A 13,762-nucleotide genomic window follows, 5' to 3' on the forward strand; every position below is an offset into this window, starting at 1 on the left:
ACATGAGATGACTCAAAGCCACACGCACCGCACACGCACTCCAGCATGGCCGTGGCCCCTCGGTTGTTTTGTCGCTGGCTTTTCATTATGAGTCACTTTAATTGGACCACCTCACTGTTTGATGGACAAAAAAAAACAAGGCATGTGTGTGCTTGCCAGCGCTAAGTGTGCAGAGAGAGAGAGAGAGAGAGAGAGAGAGCATGAGAGAGAGAGAGAGAGAGAGAGAGAGAGAGAGAGAGAGAGAGAGAGAGAGCATGAGAGAGAGAAAGCTAGAGCGGGAGGCTTTGAACTGGGAGCCAGGCCACTGGAGAGAAAACCCAAGCGGCCCGTGTCACAGAGCCCATTCCATTTTGATCATCCCCATCTTCAGCGGTATAATCATTATGCTCACGCTCCTCTCCTCGGTGCCGGGGGATCAGAGAGGTGGAACATGCGGGATAATAACAGTCATCATTGACAGGCTGCATCACACTAAAGGACATCACCATCACCATGTAATTTCAACACCTTCTCCTGTTTTGAAACGTGACTACAGGGATCCTCTATGGTGTTTTTTTTCCAGATCTCCAAAGAAACACGCTTCCCTTCCAATACGTCAGGCATACGGTGGAGGTGGACTCCAACCACTTAATATGCAATATTAAAAATAACAGCTAGCAATCAGAACCACTCATGTTGATTTTATTGTATTTTTAAATCAAGCGTTAAGTACAATTATTTCTGTCCAAAAAACCCTGTACTTACTGAGTATACTCCCACGTCCAACACCCTCCAACAAAGTTGAACTTCCTGACAGAACCCATTGTCTCAATCTTTTCTCTGTATCTCTCTAATGACCCGTAATGGATGCGGGTTGGGGAGAAAGAGAGAGGAGGGAAGGGGGAGAAGAGGGGAATGTCAGTCGAGATCTCAATTCCCACGCCCCCGTAAATCGTCAGAGGACAGCAGATTTACAGGTGACATGACGGGGCACGAGGAAGCGGAGGAGCGGGGTTGTGGGTGTGCTTTGATCTGCCAAGCATAAAGGCCTCACCTGGAGCCCCCCTGTCTGTCAGGCTGAGGACGTGCCCGCCTACCAAAGCTCTGCACTTAAGTTCCAGTCTCCTCCGGCAATAGCAGATAAAAATAGCAGGAAAAAAAATCATAAAACTGCAAAAAAAATATAAATAACGATTCTAATCACACCCTGGTCTTAAGCTCGAGTTTTGCAAGAAAAAAATATCAAATCTGGAGAAAGAAAAAAAAGCATTTGTTTAGTAATGTAATGTTAGAACAGGAATGGAAGTTGATTTGAAAAATAAAAACACCAGATTCTGTTCCGAGGTAATGGCAAACACGGCTGGCTTTGGCCTTTGCTGCGCCAAAGTTGTTTACCACATCCTCATCCTGCCCGTTTTTCTGGATCCCGCACGCAGCTCGGAGCCTAAGCACTGGGAGTGTCTGTGTGTCAGCTCTGAGTCAGCTGCCAGAATCAATACTTTTCTCCTTGGCCATGGACAGCACACATTTGCAGCAAAACTTTAATCTGGGATTCACAAAAGAACTCACATCCCTGGCCGGTGCTGCCATTGGGGGAGTGCTTAGGAGGGAGGATTTTTTTCTTTTTCTTTCACAGTTACTTTATTTTTTATACCCTCTCCCCCTTTCCTCCCTGAATATATTTTAGGAGGCTTGTGTTCTAGTCAACAACTCTGTGCTAACAACCTTGAACTCCTCTTTTCACTTGGCAGCCCCAAAAGCCCCAGAGCCCAGAGTCTTCTGATAGAATTTGGCCCTTTCGCTAATTAAGCAGGAACATCTGCCCTTGGACACTGTGGTGAGAGCAAACGGGGGCAGGAGTTACGTTACACGGTCATTGGATAGTGTGTGTGTGTGTGTGTGTGTGTGTGTGTGTATGTGTGTGTCCTTGTACCCTCCCCCCCTCTCATCTATGGTCCTCCGTGAACGCCCGTCGTCAAAGTGTCACCCCATTTGTCCTTGCGGTGTTGATAGCGTTCCCTTCTCCCATCCCACCCACGCAGCTGTGAGCGATAGCGCTGCTCACTCGCTATGCATAACGCAACGCAACGCAATGCATCCGTGTCAACTGAACACCACCGTATTCATCACGGAGAAGCAAAAGATCATGGAAACAAGTAATCGCGTGATTGGTTCACTGGCTGTGTCGGGCCCAGACTGAATGTGTCCACTCACATGGGCAAAACTGTTTTTTTTTAACATGCACAAAGCCAGGAAGGAGAATAGGAAAGGCAAGAGGAGAGAGGGAAGGAAAGAGAAAGATGAGAGGAGAAACAAAGAGAGAGTAACTACTTCAACAGCCCCAACCTACCCCAACCCCCACAACCACCTTTCTCTCCTTCCCTTCTTCCATTGTTTCTTCAATCAAACTCTCCCAGCCATGTTCCGAGTGACAGGGTGCTTTATGCGACTTGTCTGCGATGTAATTATTAAGTTTTATTGGCTCTTTGTGGAAGATTAAAACACTATTAGCGCAGCGCCGTCATACTCTCCAGCTGTTGCGTTTGTTTATGACCCGAGTGTTTTATGACGCCCGCTGTAGTCACCTACACAATTACGCCTAATGAAATACAGTGCCGGCACAGTGAGCAGGAGTAACAGCAGCGCGCCGGCGGTTAGGCCTGCCTACATATGTACTCACCGAAAGAAAAGAACAGAACAGGAAAAAAAGGTGCTGTGCATGAATGTGGGAGAGGCCCATGTTTCTGGGCATCACTGTGTAGAGACATAAGGGGCTTTTTGGCATATCTAAATGTTTATTTAATACTCACTGCGCATATTGATTCATCAAATTAAATGTGTTTCCTTCTCTTTTTCCTTTTGTGCCCTTTCTTTGTCTATCTCTCTATCTGTCTGTATCTCTCTCTCTCTCTCTCTCTCTCTCCCCCAGGTTGTGGAGACTAACCTGGTTGCATTTGACTGCCACTGGATCATCATCAATGAGGTTGGTATTCCGAAAGACCTTGGCGAAGAGCGGAGATGAAAGTGCCCCAATGCATTAGGCCGATTGGAATCACTTCACCCTGTTACTTTTACTCATGGCATAAAGAGAACGACGGCTTAGGTTTCTAGTGACAATTCAATATTTCCACCGGAGAAAAAAAAAAGGACTCCATAGCATGATTCTGATCCTAAGTGAAGTTGGTCGTATGTGAGCGTATGGGAGTTCTAATTAGCTATCACCTGTGTGCATGTGTGAGGGAATGGAGAGGCGAGATGTCATTCTGTGCCTCCCCACCCCCACCTCAGGGCTCAATGCGGCCAATGCCTGTTCACGGAATCTGACTGTCTCTGGCATTTGCGGTGGAAAATAAAAAAGTCGCTTGTGGAAATTAGAAACGGGGAGGGAGGGCAGGTTGCAGGGGGGCGGAATGTCAGGTGTGATGGGGGATGACAGGTCTGTTCCCATACTTTCCACTCAGCTTCCGATGAGCAATCGCATTACAAGGGGGCTTTTGTGCTTTTACTCTGCTCTCAAGCTCAACGCGAAGGGTTCATAAGGAGAGAAGCCATTTTCTTTTGTATTTGCTCAGATGTTGGAAAATGTAGATTGCTTCGAAATGTCTCTAAACATTTGTCTCCAGGAATTTGGCCCTGATTACATAATGACTTGTGTGACGCTTTTCCGCAGGTAGAAAAACAAATTGGCACTTGACATTATCCTGACTCCAAGTACTGATGTCACTTAAGGGGCTCTAACTTGACAGGAGTGTAAACAATCCCAGAAGTGGAACCCAAAATTAGGCGCTTGCCCCAAAGGCTGATATTAATGTCACTCTAATTTTGTCTGTCAAAAAAATGTCAGGGCTTTGGCGGATGTCAACTGTAAATGTTGCCTGGGTGTACTCATTTTAAGGTTAAAGCAGTCGTTCCTGTTGAGTCACTTAGTAAAATTCACTCTTGGAAGTCCTTGATTGTGCCACTATAGTTGGTATTCTTTGCATGATCTAATTAGGTTTTTTGAAAAATGACTATGAAATTGCTTTTGTTATATCTGGTGTCTCTGCCAAATGTCCATGTCATTGTTAATTGCTTGATGTCTCAGTGGATAACTATTTTCAGGCAAATCAGGACATTATTTGGGATTAAATTGTGAAGAGACTCACTTACTCCCTGAACTTGCGGGAGACACAGTTTTATGGACCTTGCCCACCAGAGTCAGGAGAATGATGTGTTGATGACAGTCAGTGACAATCCCCATGTCACAACTGAAAAGCCTAAATGTAGAGAGCGAGAGAGAGAGAGGGCGAGAGAGAGAGAGAGAGAGAGAGGGAGAGAGGCAGGGAGAGAGAGCAAGAGGGGGAAAGAGAGAGAGAGCTGCCAAGTGCAGTGGGCCTGGCTGTTTTTAATGCCTACCTTGGCCAGGGACGTCCCGTGTCCGATCTGATCTCGTCAGTCGCTCCCCTCCCAGCGCTAGGCCAGAGTGGGAAAAGATGGCTGCCGGCTAAAATTAGCAATGATTCCACCTAAGTTGCACAAGGACACCCAAGCACGCGCACATGCATATGTCCCAACTCTCTCACTCTGCCCTCCCCCTCCCCCTCGCTCTCTCTCTCTCGCTCTCTCTCTCTCTCTCTTTCTCTCCCTCCCTCTCTTTCTCCCTCCCTCCCTCTCTCCCCCTCACTCTCTCTCTCTCTCTCTCTCTCCCTCCTTCCTTCCAGTCACATGACAGCAGTATTAGGCCTCATGTTCTTTATATGTGATGTTAAAATGGTGAATGGTGGAAGGATAATGAAACAGTAAATGACAAACACCAATTTGTTTTACCATTGAATGAGTGGTGTCATGACAATTCATGTGTTTCTGCATGTGTATGTATTTTTTTTGTGTGTGTGTGTGTGTGTGCACGTGTCTGTGTGTATATGCATACTCTCACATACACAAAAGGGTGTGTGGTTCTCTGTGTTAGTTCACACGTGTAAATCCACGTGGGTTATGGGAGCGTGCATGTACGCTCTGTCTCTCTAAGTAATGTATGTGAATTCACATGAAAAGAGTACATGGGTGTGAACCTGCCTCCCTCTTCAAACACACCAACACTGTTGAAAATGAAGATGTATACCCACAGTGTGCATGATAGCCATAACTATATATAGCCTATGTAAAAAGGGTTGACGGGGTTAAACCTTCAATAGAGCCGTTGTAGACTGTATACGACTCACAGTGCTTGTGTAGCATACACCAGTGTCTCCTAAATGGCTAACTCTAATGTGAGTGTGTGTGTGTGTGTGTGAATGTGCCCGATACTGTAGGAGATCTCTGACCTGGAGGTGCAGGAGCTGGTGATGAAGTCCATTGGGCGCCTGACCCTGGTGCGGCAGACCTTCCCTATGCCCCAGAACAACACACAGCGCTGCGTGCGCGGCAACCACCGCATCAACACATCTCTGTGCGACCCCAAAGACCCCAGGGCTCAGACGCTGGAGGTACGTATACTAGCGCACACACACACACACACACACACACACACACACACACACACACACACACAAATGACACAACAGATAATTTATATTCAGTACATACTGTACAGATGCTGTGCATAAATACATCCACATAAACCAAGAAGAATAAACTTATTTTTACACACACACACACACACACACACACACACACACACATACACACACACACACACACACACACACACACACACACACACACACATATCTTCCTCCTAAATTATAATTCTTAATTTGTTTAATTTGTCCTATTTTCCATTTTTACGGGATATTGGTCATGCCTAGGAGTGTGTTGTTTAATGTGTACTTTTTCACATCTCAGAATGTAATGAAATGTGAACATGGCACAAACAAAAGTTCATAATTTTGATTCTGCCCTGGGTGAAGATGTAATTGTAAAGCATGTTAAATACGAACCCCAAGAAGAAAAAAAGATGAAGTGAAGCTAAAGTGAAAACACATGGACAATCTAATTCAAATTTGACGTCATCTGCAATAACGTCTAGACCCATAGTACCCTCTGGGGAATGAGTAAAAAGTAATGTGAAATGCCATCAGAAGAGGAGCAGATTCTTAAAAAAAAAATCTGACATCTCCCTGTTAATTTGTTTATGTCACTCAGGCAAGTGCGTATGTCGGAAACACATTAAAAAATCACTTTTCTACAGGAATACACATAAACTTGAGTGCTGAGAGGAGAGCAAGCCGCTGGGCTGTTGTTTTCTCCACATCAGTGACTTTGCAAGAATATGCAGTTTTCATTTACGGTGCGAGGAGGATATAAAGCAGTGCAGCGAACAACTAAAACATACCCACAGAATAAAAACGACACACATTTCTTGTTTGTTGTGGGAGTGATCAGTTATCAGAATTTCAATCAATAATTCACATCACGCACTAAATTAGGAAGCATGGTTTGGGAAGCCCCATTGGTGTGCCATTTTCCATGCAGTGAAAAGAACCTCTGGATGCGTTCTCTCTTTAGTTCCTCTCTTTAGTCAGACTGATTTGGGACAGGGAGAATGCTTCCTTTTAAGTCGGTGAACCTTTGGGCTGGTAACTTACTATTATTCCTGACTGGGCGTCTTGATTTTAGAATTGAGATTTCAGTGCCGTGCAATTTGCATTTCATCATGAAAATGAATGGGTCTAGAAAAGAGCATTTTAATACTATTCATTGCAGTAGTCATGTCTATTTCATGTGGTCTATTACATTGCGCACTTTTTTTAAATTAATGGAAAAGTAATAAATAAATTACCTATAACGAAGCCATATTATATCATAATTTACTGCTTTGAATTGAAAGCTGTAAGGAATATGTCATATTCTGAGACTAAGGGCCCGTGATTTTGTGAGGACATTCTGCTTTTGTGCACACAAACAAGTTGTCTGGCTAAATTTGCTGAAGGTAATACAGTACTATGTAGTAAGAAGGAACAAGGCCAATGAAGCAGCACGTAAGTCTTTCTAATTGGCTGAACACCATAGCCTCAGAAGACTTAGGGCAACATATTGATGAGATGTAGTGAATAAATAAACATTAATGATTAAGCATATTACACAAAACACACGACTGCTTTTGAGCATGGTGCCATTAAAGCAGGTGGTCCTGGTTGTGTGGGGACAAGGGTGGCATTTGGTGCTGGCAGATATGCGGCTACCTCTAGTCTGGTGCCAGGGGGGCGGTGTCTGTGTTTAGCGGCAGGGTGAATGGTGCATTTAGGCCAGTCTTGTTTGACAGTGTGGAAGCAGAACAGCTCAGTGGTCAGGAGAGGAGCCCAGAAGAAGCCCAATTTCACACAGCGATGGAGCGCATCATCTGAGCTAGCCTGACCACTCTTTCCCTCGCGCTTTCTCTCCTTCTCTCCTCTCTCTCTCTCTCTGTCTATCTATTTTCTGTTTCTCCATACCTCTCTCCACTTGCTCTACCCCTCCCCCTCTCTCTCTCTTTCTCTTTTTCTGTATCTCCACTTTCTATACCCCCCCTCTATCTCTCTTTCTCTCTCTCCCCATCCCCTCACTTTAACTCTCTGTCTCCCTCTGCCTCTTCTCATTCTCTTTTCCTCCTGTCTCCATCCCCCTTCATCCCCCTTCTCGCTGTTTCCCGGAGGACCACTGATCACTCGTCTTCCCCAGGGAGGCAGTCTTAGTTGCACCACTCTGTTGACTTGCCCAGTGGATTTCCATGATCAGCCGCAATGTCGAGTTTAACCCCTTACTTTCTGTTCCCCCATCACTAGCACTGTTCCATGCCACACAGACACATACACACACTCCCCTCTGACTGGAGGATGATTCGCTCCAGTGACCAAGTCCTTCCTCTCTGTCCTTTGATACTGCTGGGAGAAGTAAAACTGCAAATCAACCCCCACACTGTCGAATCAGTGGCTCCGTGGTACAGAGTAGATGAAGAGACAGAGTCAGACAGAGCAGAGACTGTGTCTGTATATATATGCTTGCTTGTTTTGCTGTTCCCAAGCAGAAAAGAGAACAGAAAAACACACACTGAACACCAGGAAATAAATTGCGCTGTTGCCCTGTTGTCAAGAGGATTCCCTGTCCAGGATCCCTCTCTGGGTCACTAGTCTTTTATTCTGTCGGTGAATGGCTCTCTGTGGAGCAGTTAGGGCTTTGGTGTGTTTATCATGTTTGTGAATACAAACACCTCAGCTGTCGTACAGCCAGGATATATACAGTATAAAGTGTCTCTCCTCGTCCCTTGACACCTTTTTAGAAGTAATCCTTTGATGTGACCCAATGGAATAGAGCTCGACTTGCATGTACTCCCTCTGCTTAGCTGCGAGGTAGTTTTGCTTTTGCTATCTTTTACACTTGCACCTTAGTGCATTTAGTTCCCTTTCCACTTTGCTCATGGTAACTGGCTCTGTCACCACCACCACCACTCACACGCTCAGGCATTATCACCTTTACAGCACATGCACTTGTGGATTGGACTTTTCACCCGTAAGGGTGTCACCGAGCACATACACACATGGTGATTAAACACTGCTTCTGATGCAGGATTTTTGCATGGGCGAGAACAGAGAACCCCCCCTCCCTCCCCAAACACACACACAGCCCCAGCCTGCGAAGTGTCAAAGCCGAGATGCAGAGGCTTTATGAGCGTCACTGGAGATAAAGCGCCCCGTGTCGGGAGGGCCAGGCAGTCGTTTGTCATCCCAGTTAGGACAGTGCGGTGCGTGCGTGGCGGCATTCAATATTGTGTTGGGCGCGCAAGAGCATTGCGGGTTAATAAACAACGGGAAACCTAATGGCCACTCCACTCTATTTATTACATTCTCATTAAAATGGAGACAACACTCCGGCTAAATCACAGAGCGATCGATCAGCGCTGAATTAACTTTCACTCCCGCCTACACAGCCGCCACCACCACGGCACGACCACTGCGGCGCGGCACGGGGTGGAGGGGGTAAGAAAACACCACGTTGTTGAAATAAAAAATGTGTCAAAGGAACAACTGTGCCAATGATTGGGGTCGACAGGTTTCTGTTCTCCATCAGTTTTTTATCTTTTCTTTCTTTCCCGCATGAACCTCAGTGAAGAACACAAGAAGAAACAGTTCCTTATGATTGCTAGTTAAAGCATCATGAGTAGTTTTTTCTTACATGCTCTTTTGGGAGCCGGAGGTTTGTGCAAACAGCGTGGAGGCATGTTATTTACAGTGTGAAAAAAAGAAAGAAAAGAAAGAATCCAGGGGTGCACACTCAGTGCAAGCTGTCAAAATATTTCAGCCCTTTATGATCGTGATCATAGGCCTCCTGTTTCTCCACCTTGTCACAGCGGTTGCTAACTGTCGAGTGCTAGTCGAGGGCGAATGAGCACAGAACCAGTGGAATGTGAGACACGCATACATACGCACACACTCACATACACGCATCACTAGTGTGCATGTATGTGTGTGTGAGTATGTGCGTATATATCCGCGCATCGGGCAGACTGAGTCTACAAAATGTACATTCTGATTAATGGTGGATGGGTTGCGGGTGGGTGAAATAATACATCATTGATGAGGAAACTATTTATTTTACTACTATTTTTTAAGCTTAATTTTTCGTCAGGTACAAATAAGCCGACTACACTTTCATTGCACCAATTGTGGGGTCCATTTGTCTTAAGCAGCAATGGAGGCAAAACATATTTTTTTAAGTTAAAAAAGTTATGTCTGGTATTAGTGATTTAGGGAAATAGTTAACCATGACGAGTCAAGTACTGGCTATGTCATAAACAATGTTCCTGTTGCCATTTTACCAAAAAAGAAACTTTTATTTATTTTAAACAAGTCTTCTTCAGTGTAATATGTTACCATATCATCCCGCTTACAGATATTCAACTGGTAAATAAGGGTAATGTGTGATCGGATGCGGGAGTCTAAAGCCAAGAAAATAATTAGTTTGAATGGGTGGATGATTTATGTCTATATGCGGATTGGATGACGTCAGACACATATGCACAGAAAAGGCCGATGTGATATAGTAAGTAAATCATGACTCTTGAGAGACATGTAATTGATTTCCTTTATTCCCAGACTAGTCAGAAAAGTGTCTTTCTCTTGATCTCTATTCCCACTGCCCTGTCTCCTACCTCACCTCTCAACCTCATGTCTTGCTTTCCTTCTCTCTCCCCTCTCTCTTGCTATTGTTGTGTGGGCAGATCACAAACCGCTACATCTATGACACGGTGCTGCTGCTGGCCAACACCTTCCACAGGAAGCTGGAGGACCGGAAATGGCACAGCATGGCTAGCCTCAGCTGCATCCGCAAGGGCACCAAACCCTGGCAGGGTGGACGCCCCATGCTGGAGGCTATCAAGAAGGTGAGTGTGTATGTCTATGCGTGTGTATGTTGGTATGTGTGGTGTGTGTGTATGGGCAATATCATGCATAGAGTAGCACATGATATGTCAGGGCCTTACAGCATGAAGCCAAAACAGCCCAACTCAAAAGCGGTTTACATCAGCAAAATAAATAGTGCTTCTCAATGCTATACTTTGAACGCAGTTTTGTAGATTCTTGTTAGATCCTCGTGGAATACACGTGCTAACCCAGTGTGCATTAATGTAATGATGAGGGGGCTCACAGATCAATGTAGCGCTGGAGGTGTGACGAAACCTATTATAGTTCTTGTACCCAATTATTTCTGTACATGCTGTTGCTTTTGATGCACCCTTAGTGGTAGAGTGTATAGTAAGTATTTGTATGTGCAGCATATACAGTGTGTTTTGTCTAATCATGCTTATACACAAGTATGGGTAAATTGTGTGTGTATGTGGTGTTATGGTGAGTTTTTCTACACTGTATAAAAGTGTGTGTGTCTTTGTGTGTGTTTTCGGGTGGTGGGGCCCTGAGTGTGATGAGACTTGATCCCCTGTGCATGCTTTGAGGGATAAGGTAGGACAGAGAAGAAAGAGGGTGAAAGAGAGGGATATTGGGAGAGCACAAGCAGAGAAAGAGTGTGTGAAGACGAGTGGAACTGTGAAGAAACATGTCGCCCTGAGGCCTGGGGAGGGAGCAGCCCAGACTACTGAACATTTGCTCCTATGACGAGAGAGAGAGAGAGAGAGAGAGAGAGAGACTGTGTGGAGAGCAAGAAAGAGAAAGAGAGTTGGAGAGAGAGAGAGAGTGGGTGAGAATGAAAGAGAATGGGAAGTAGAGATCAATCCATATGCACCCAGACATGGGGACCTCTTCAGGGAACCGCGAGAGAATATACTTGTGCTGCCAGCCACCCTGTGTTCTCACCTGCTCTTCTTGGCTCTGGTTGTTCTCACCGTGCCTGCACTGTCACCTGTGCCACCACAAGAGCCCCACCACCTCAGCCTCGCTGCCACACCACCCTCCTCCTGGTACCCACAACTGCCACCCTCGCCTCCACATCCCTCATAGGCATGAAGGTTCTGAGCCAGAGCCCCCAGACGCCTCCTCCAGAAGCCCATAATCGCACCTATAGATCATATTAATGCACTGTGTGCTCTGTTTTTTTCGCCATAAACCAGCTGTATAAATGGGCTTATAATTTATTCCCCCTGCAGTGGCCTCGTCGGAGTGCTGTTCGGTGGCTTAATTAAAGGAAAGTTTGTGTTTATTGGCTTTTCAATAGAGCGCTAGGTGAACTTATTTGGAAACTGCTCATCAGCCTTTATAATTGGCTGTCTAATTAATTCTGACAGCTCAGTGTTGGTCCAACACATTTGCTACAATTATCTTTTTGTTAATTGCACCTGCTTGCAGCAGGACGTGCTTCCGGATGCAACCCACTAGGAGCTGGTGCCGAGTTGTTGAAGATGGGATATTGCTACCACTTTGTGTGAATTTATTTGTGTGTGTGTGTGTGTGTGTGTGTGTGTGTGTGTGTGTGTGTGTGTGTGTGTGTGTGTGTGTGTGTGTGTGTGTGTGTGTGTGTGTGTGTGTGTGTGTGTGTGTGCGTGTGTGTGTGTGTGTGTGCGCGCGCGCGCTTATCTCTTTGCGCCTGTGTGTGAGATGAGCTGATAGCAGAAGGCATGATTAATGCAGCCAGATCCCTCAGAAGAACACACAAATTAACAAGTGGGAAATATGAAGCCATTTCTTCAGTGAGGTATTAGGATTTTGGTGTGTGAAACACGCCCCATATTTGGCAACTGAAGTGGGTAACCGTAACAAATGAATAAGTGTCTTTTGTCGTGTGCCAGCCAAATCCATTCCAATCTTATAGCCACCAGATTATTCCTCGGCAACAAAAGTCAACAAAAACCCGGGGCTCTCTTTTGGAGCGAGTTGTGAACAAGAAAATAGTTTTTTTTTTTTTTTCTCCAAGGTGTCTCTCTGTAATGATGTTACTCTTTCATGTCTTGTATCATGTGTGTCTCTGAGGCTGTGAGTGTGTGTGTGTTTGTGTACGTGCCTATGTTTGCATGCTCTTAGGTTGTTTGAGCTACAGTATGTGGACAAGTTTGTTAGTTTACCTATTTACATGCTTGAATTTTTTTAACAGTATATATTATGTAGCCACATAACTGTATTTACCACTCACATAACTGTACTTACATAACACATGTTTATGTAAGTGTAAACTATCACTGTTGTAACTCATTGTCACATCACATTACACTTCACTCAATTAATATTTTAACAACATTGTGCTGCTAATACTTTTACTTAAGTAAGATTTTTCATGCAGGACTTTTACTGGTAATGGAGTATTTTCACATTGCTGTATTGATACTTTTACTTCAGTAAAGTATCTGAATACTTCTTCCACCACTGGTTTCTGATCTGTATATGTGTTCCTCATCTTTAGGGTGGAGTGAGTGGTCTCACCAGCAGGCTGGAGTTCAGTGACAACGGAACCAACCCCAACATTCACTTTGAGATCCTGGGCACTAACTACGGGGAGGACCGTGGACGTGGAGTGACCAGGGTAGGGGCCATCTCCACTTAATCTCACAGTTCTCTACAGCCCTGGACAGCACACACACACATTCAGGCTCTCAACTCACTTTTTTTAGGAAGAACCAGAGGTTTTTATTTTACACCACTTACTCTTCCTCTCTCTTTTTCTCTCTTTCTCTTCTCGCTCTCTCTCTCTTCAAGCGCTCCTGAGATCTATGTGTTCCGTTGCAATCCCAAGCCTCCACACCTATTTGAGTTTGTAGCCCATCCGCTCATTTACCAAACTCCCCCCTTCAGGTGTGAGAGTTAATTACATTAATTTAAGGAGCAGGCTGATTTTAATTGATAATCATAACAGACTAATGAATTCCATCAGCCTCCCTTGTGCAGATGCTGTTTTTCTGAGGTAGTTTTCTCCCACTGCATTGTTTGTTCATTTTTACATTTATTTTGTTCGAGTGTGGCGGCAGTTGAGGATCAGTACCGCAAGACAGTAATTAATCCATTCTGTTGATTACTGCATGCATATATGGCAGGGCTTGTGCTTGTTCCAATGCAGGATTTCATCCTTCTCTGTTCCGCGTGGAATACAGATAAATTATCCCCCAAACCACATTGGCAGTAGGCCTGACATGTTGCACCAGGTTTTACAATCGCTCTTGTGGGGAATCTACGATTATTGTATGCATAGATCCTCAGCTGCCATTCCTACTGGGGAGCTAAAGAGGGAGACCTGGGTACCCTACTGTAAAATGAATGGGCCCCTCAGGGGTCAGTTTGATTGGAAGAGTTCGAGAGATGAGAGTGGAAAGAGGTCGCCTCCTGGCCTTGAGCTGACGTGGAGGAGGAGCACGGAGCGAGCCATCCCTTGGCGTCCCACGGCGGGCACCACA

The 13,762-nt window shown here is 45.2% G+C and overlaps 1 protein-coding gene across 1 annotated transcript in view; it reads left to right on the plus strand.

Moving 5' to 3' along the window:
- Window positions 1-13,762, plus strand: part of grid2 (glutamate receptor, ionotropic, delta 2) — a 287,411-nt gene that overhangs the window by 179,953 nt on the left and 93,696 nt on the right. Inside the window, exons 5-8 of the mRNA XM_012830589.3 lie at window positions 2,909-2,962; window positions 5,271-5,444; window positions 10,154-10,315; window positions 12,778-12,897. Of these exons, the coding sequence (XP_012686043.2) occupies window positions 2,909-2,962; window positions 5,271-5,444; window positions 10,154-10,315; window positions 12,778-12,897 (510 nt within the window). The remainder of the gene's footprint in view (window positions 1-2,908; window positions 2,963-5,270; window positions 5,445-10,153; window positions 10,316-12,777; window positions 12,898-13,762) is intronic.

Source organism: Clupea harengus, chromosome 7, assembly GCF_900700415.2.
Source record: "Clupea harengus chromosome 7, Ch_v2.0.2, whole genome shotgun sequence".
Classification (NCBI taxonomy): domain Eukaryota; kingdom Metazoa; phylum Chordata; class Actinopteri; order Clupeiformes; family Clupeidae; genus Clupea; species Clupea harengus.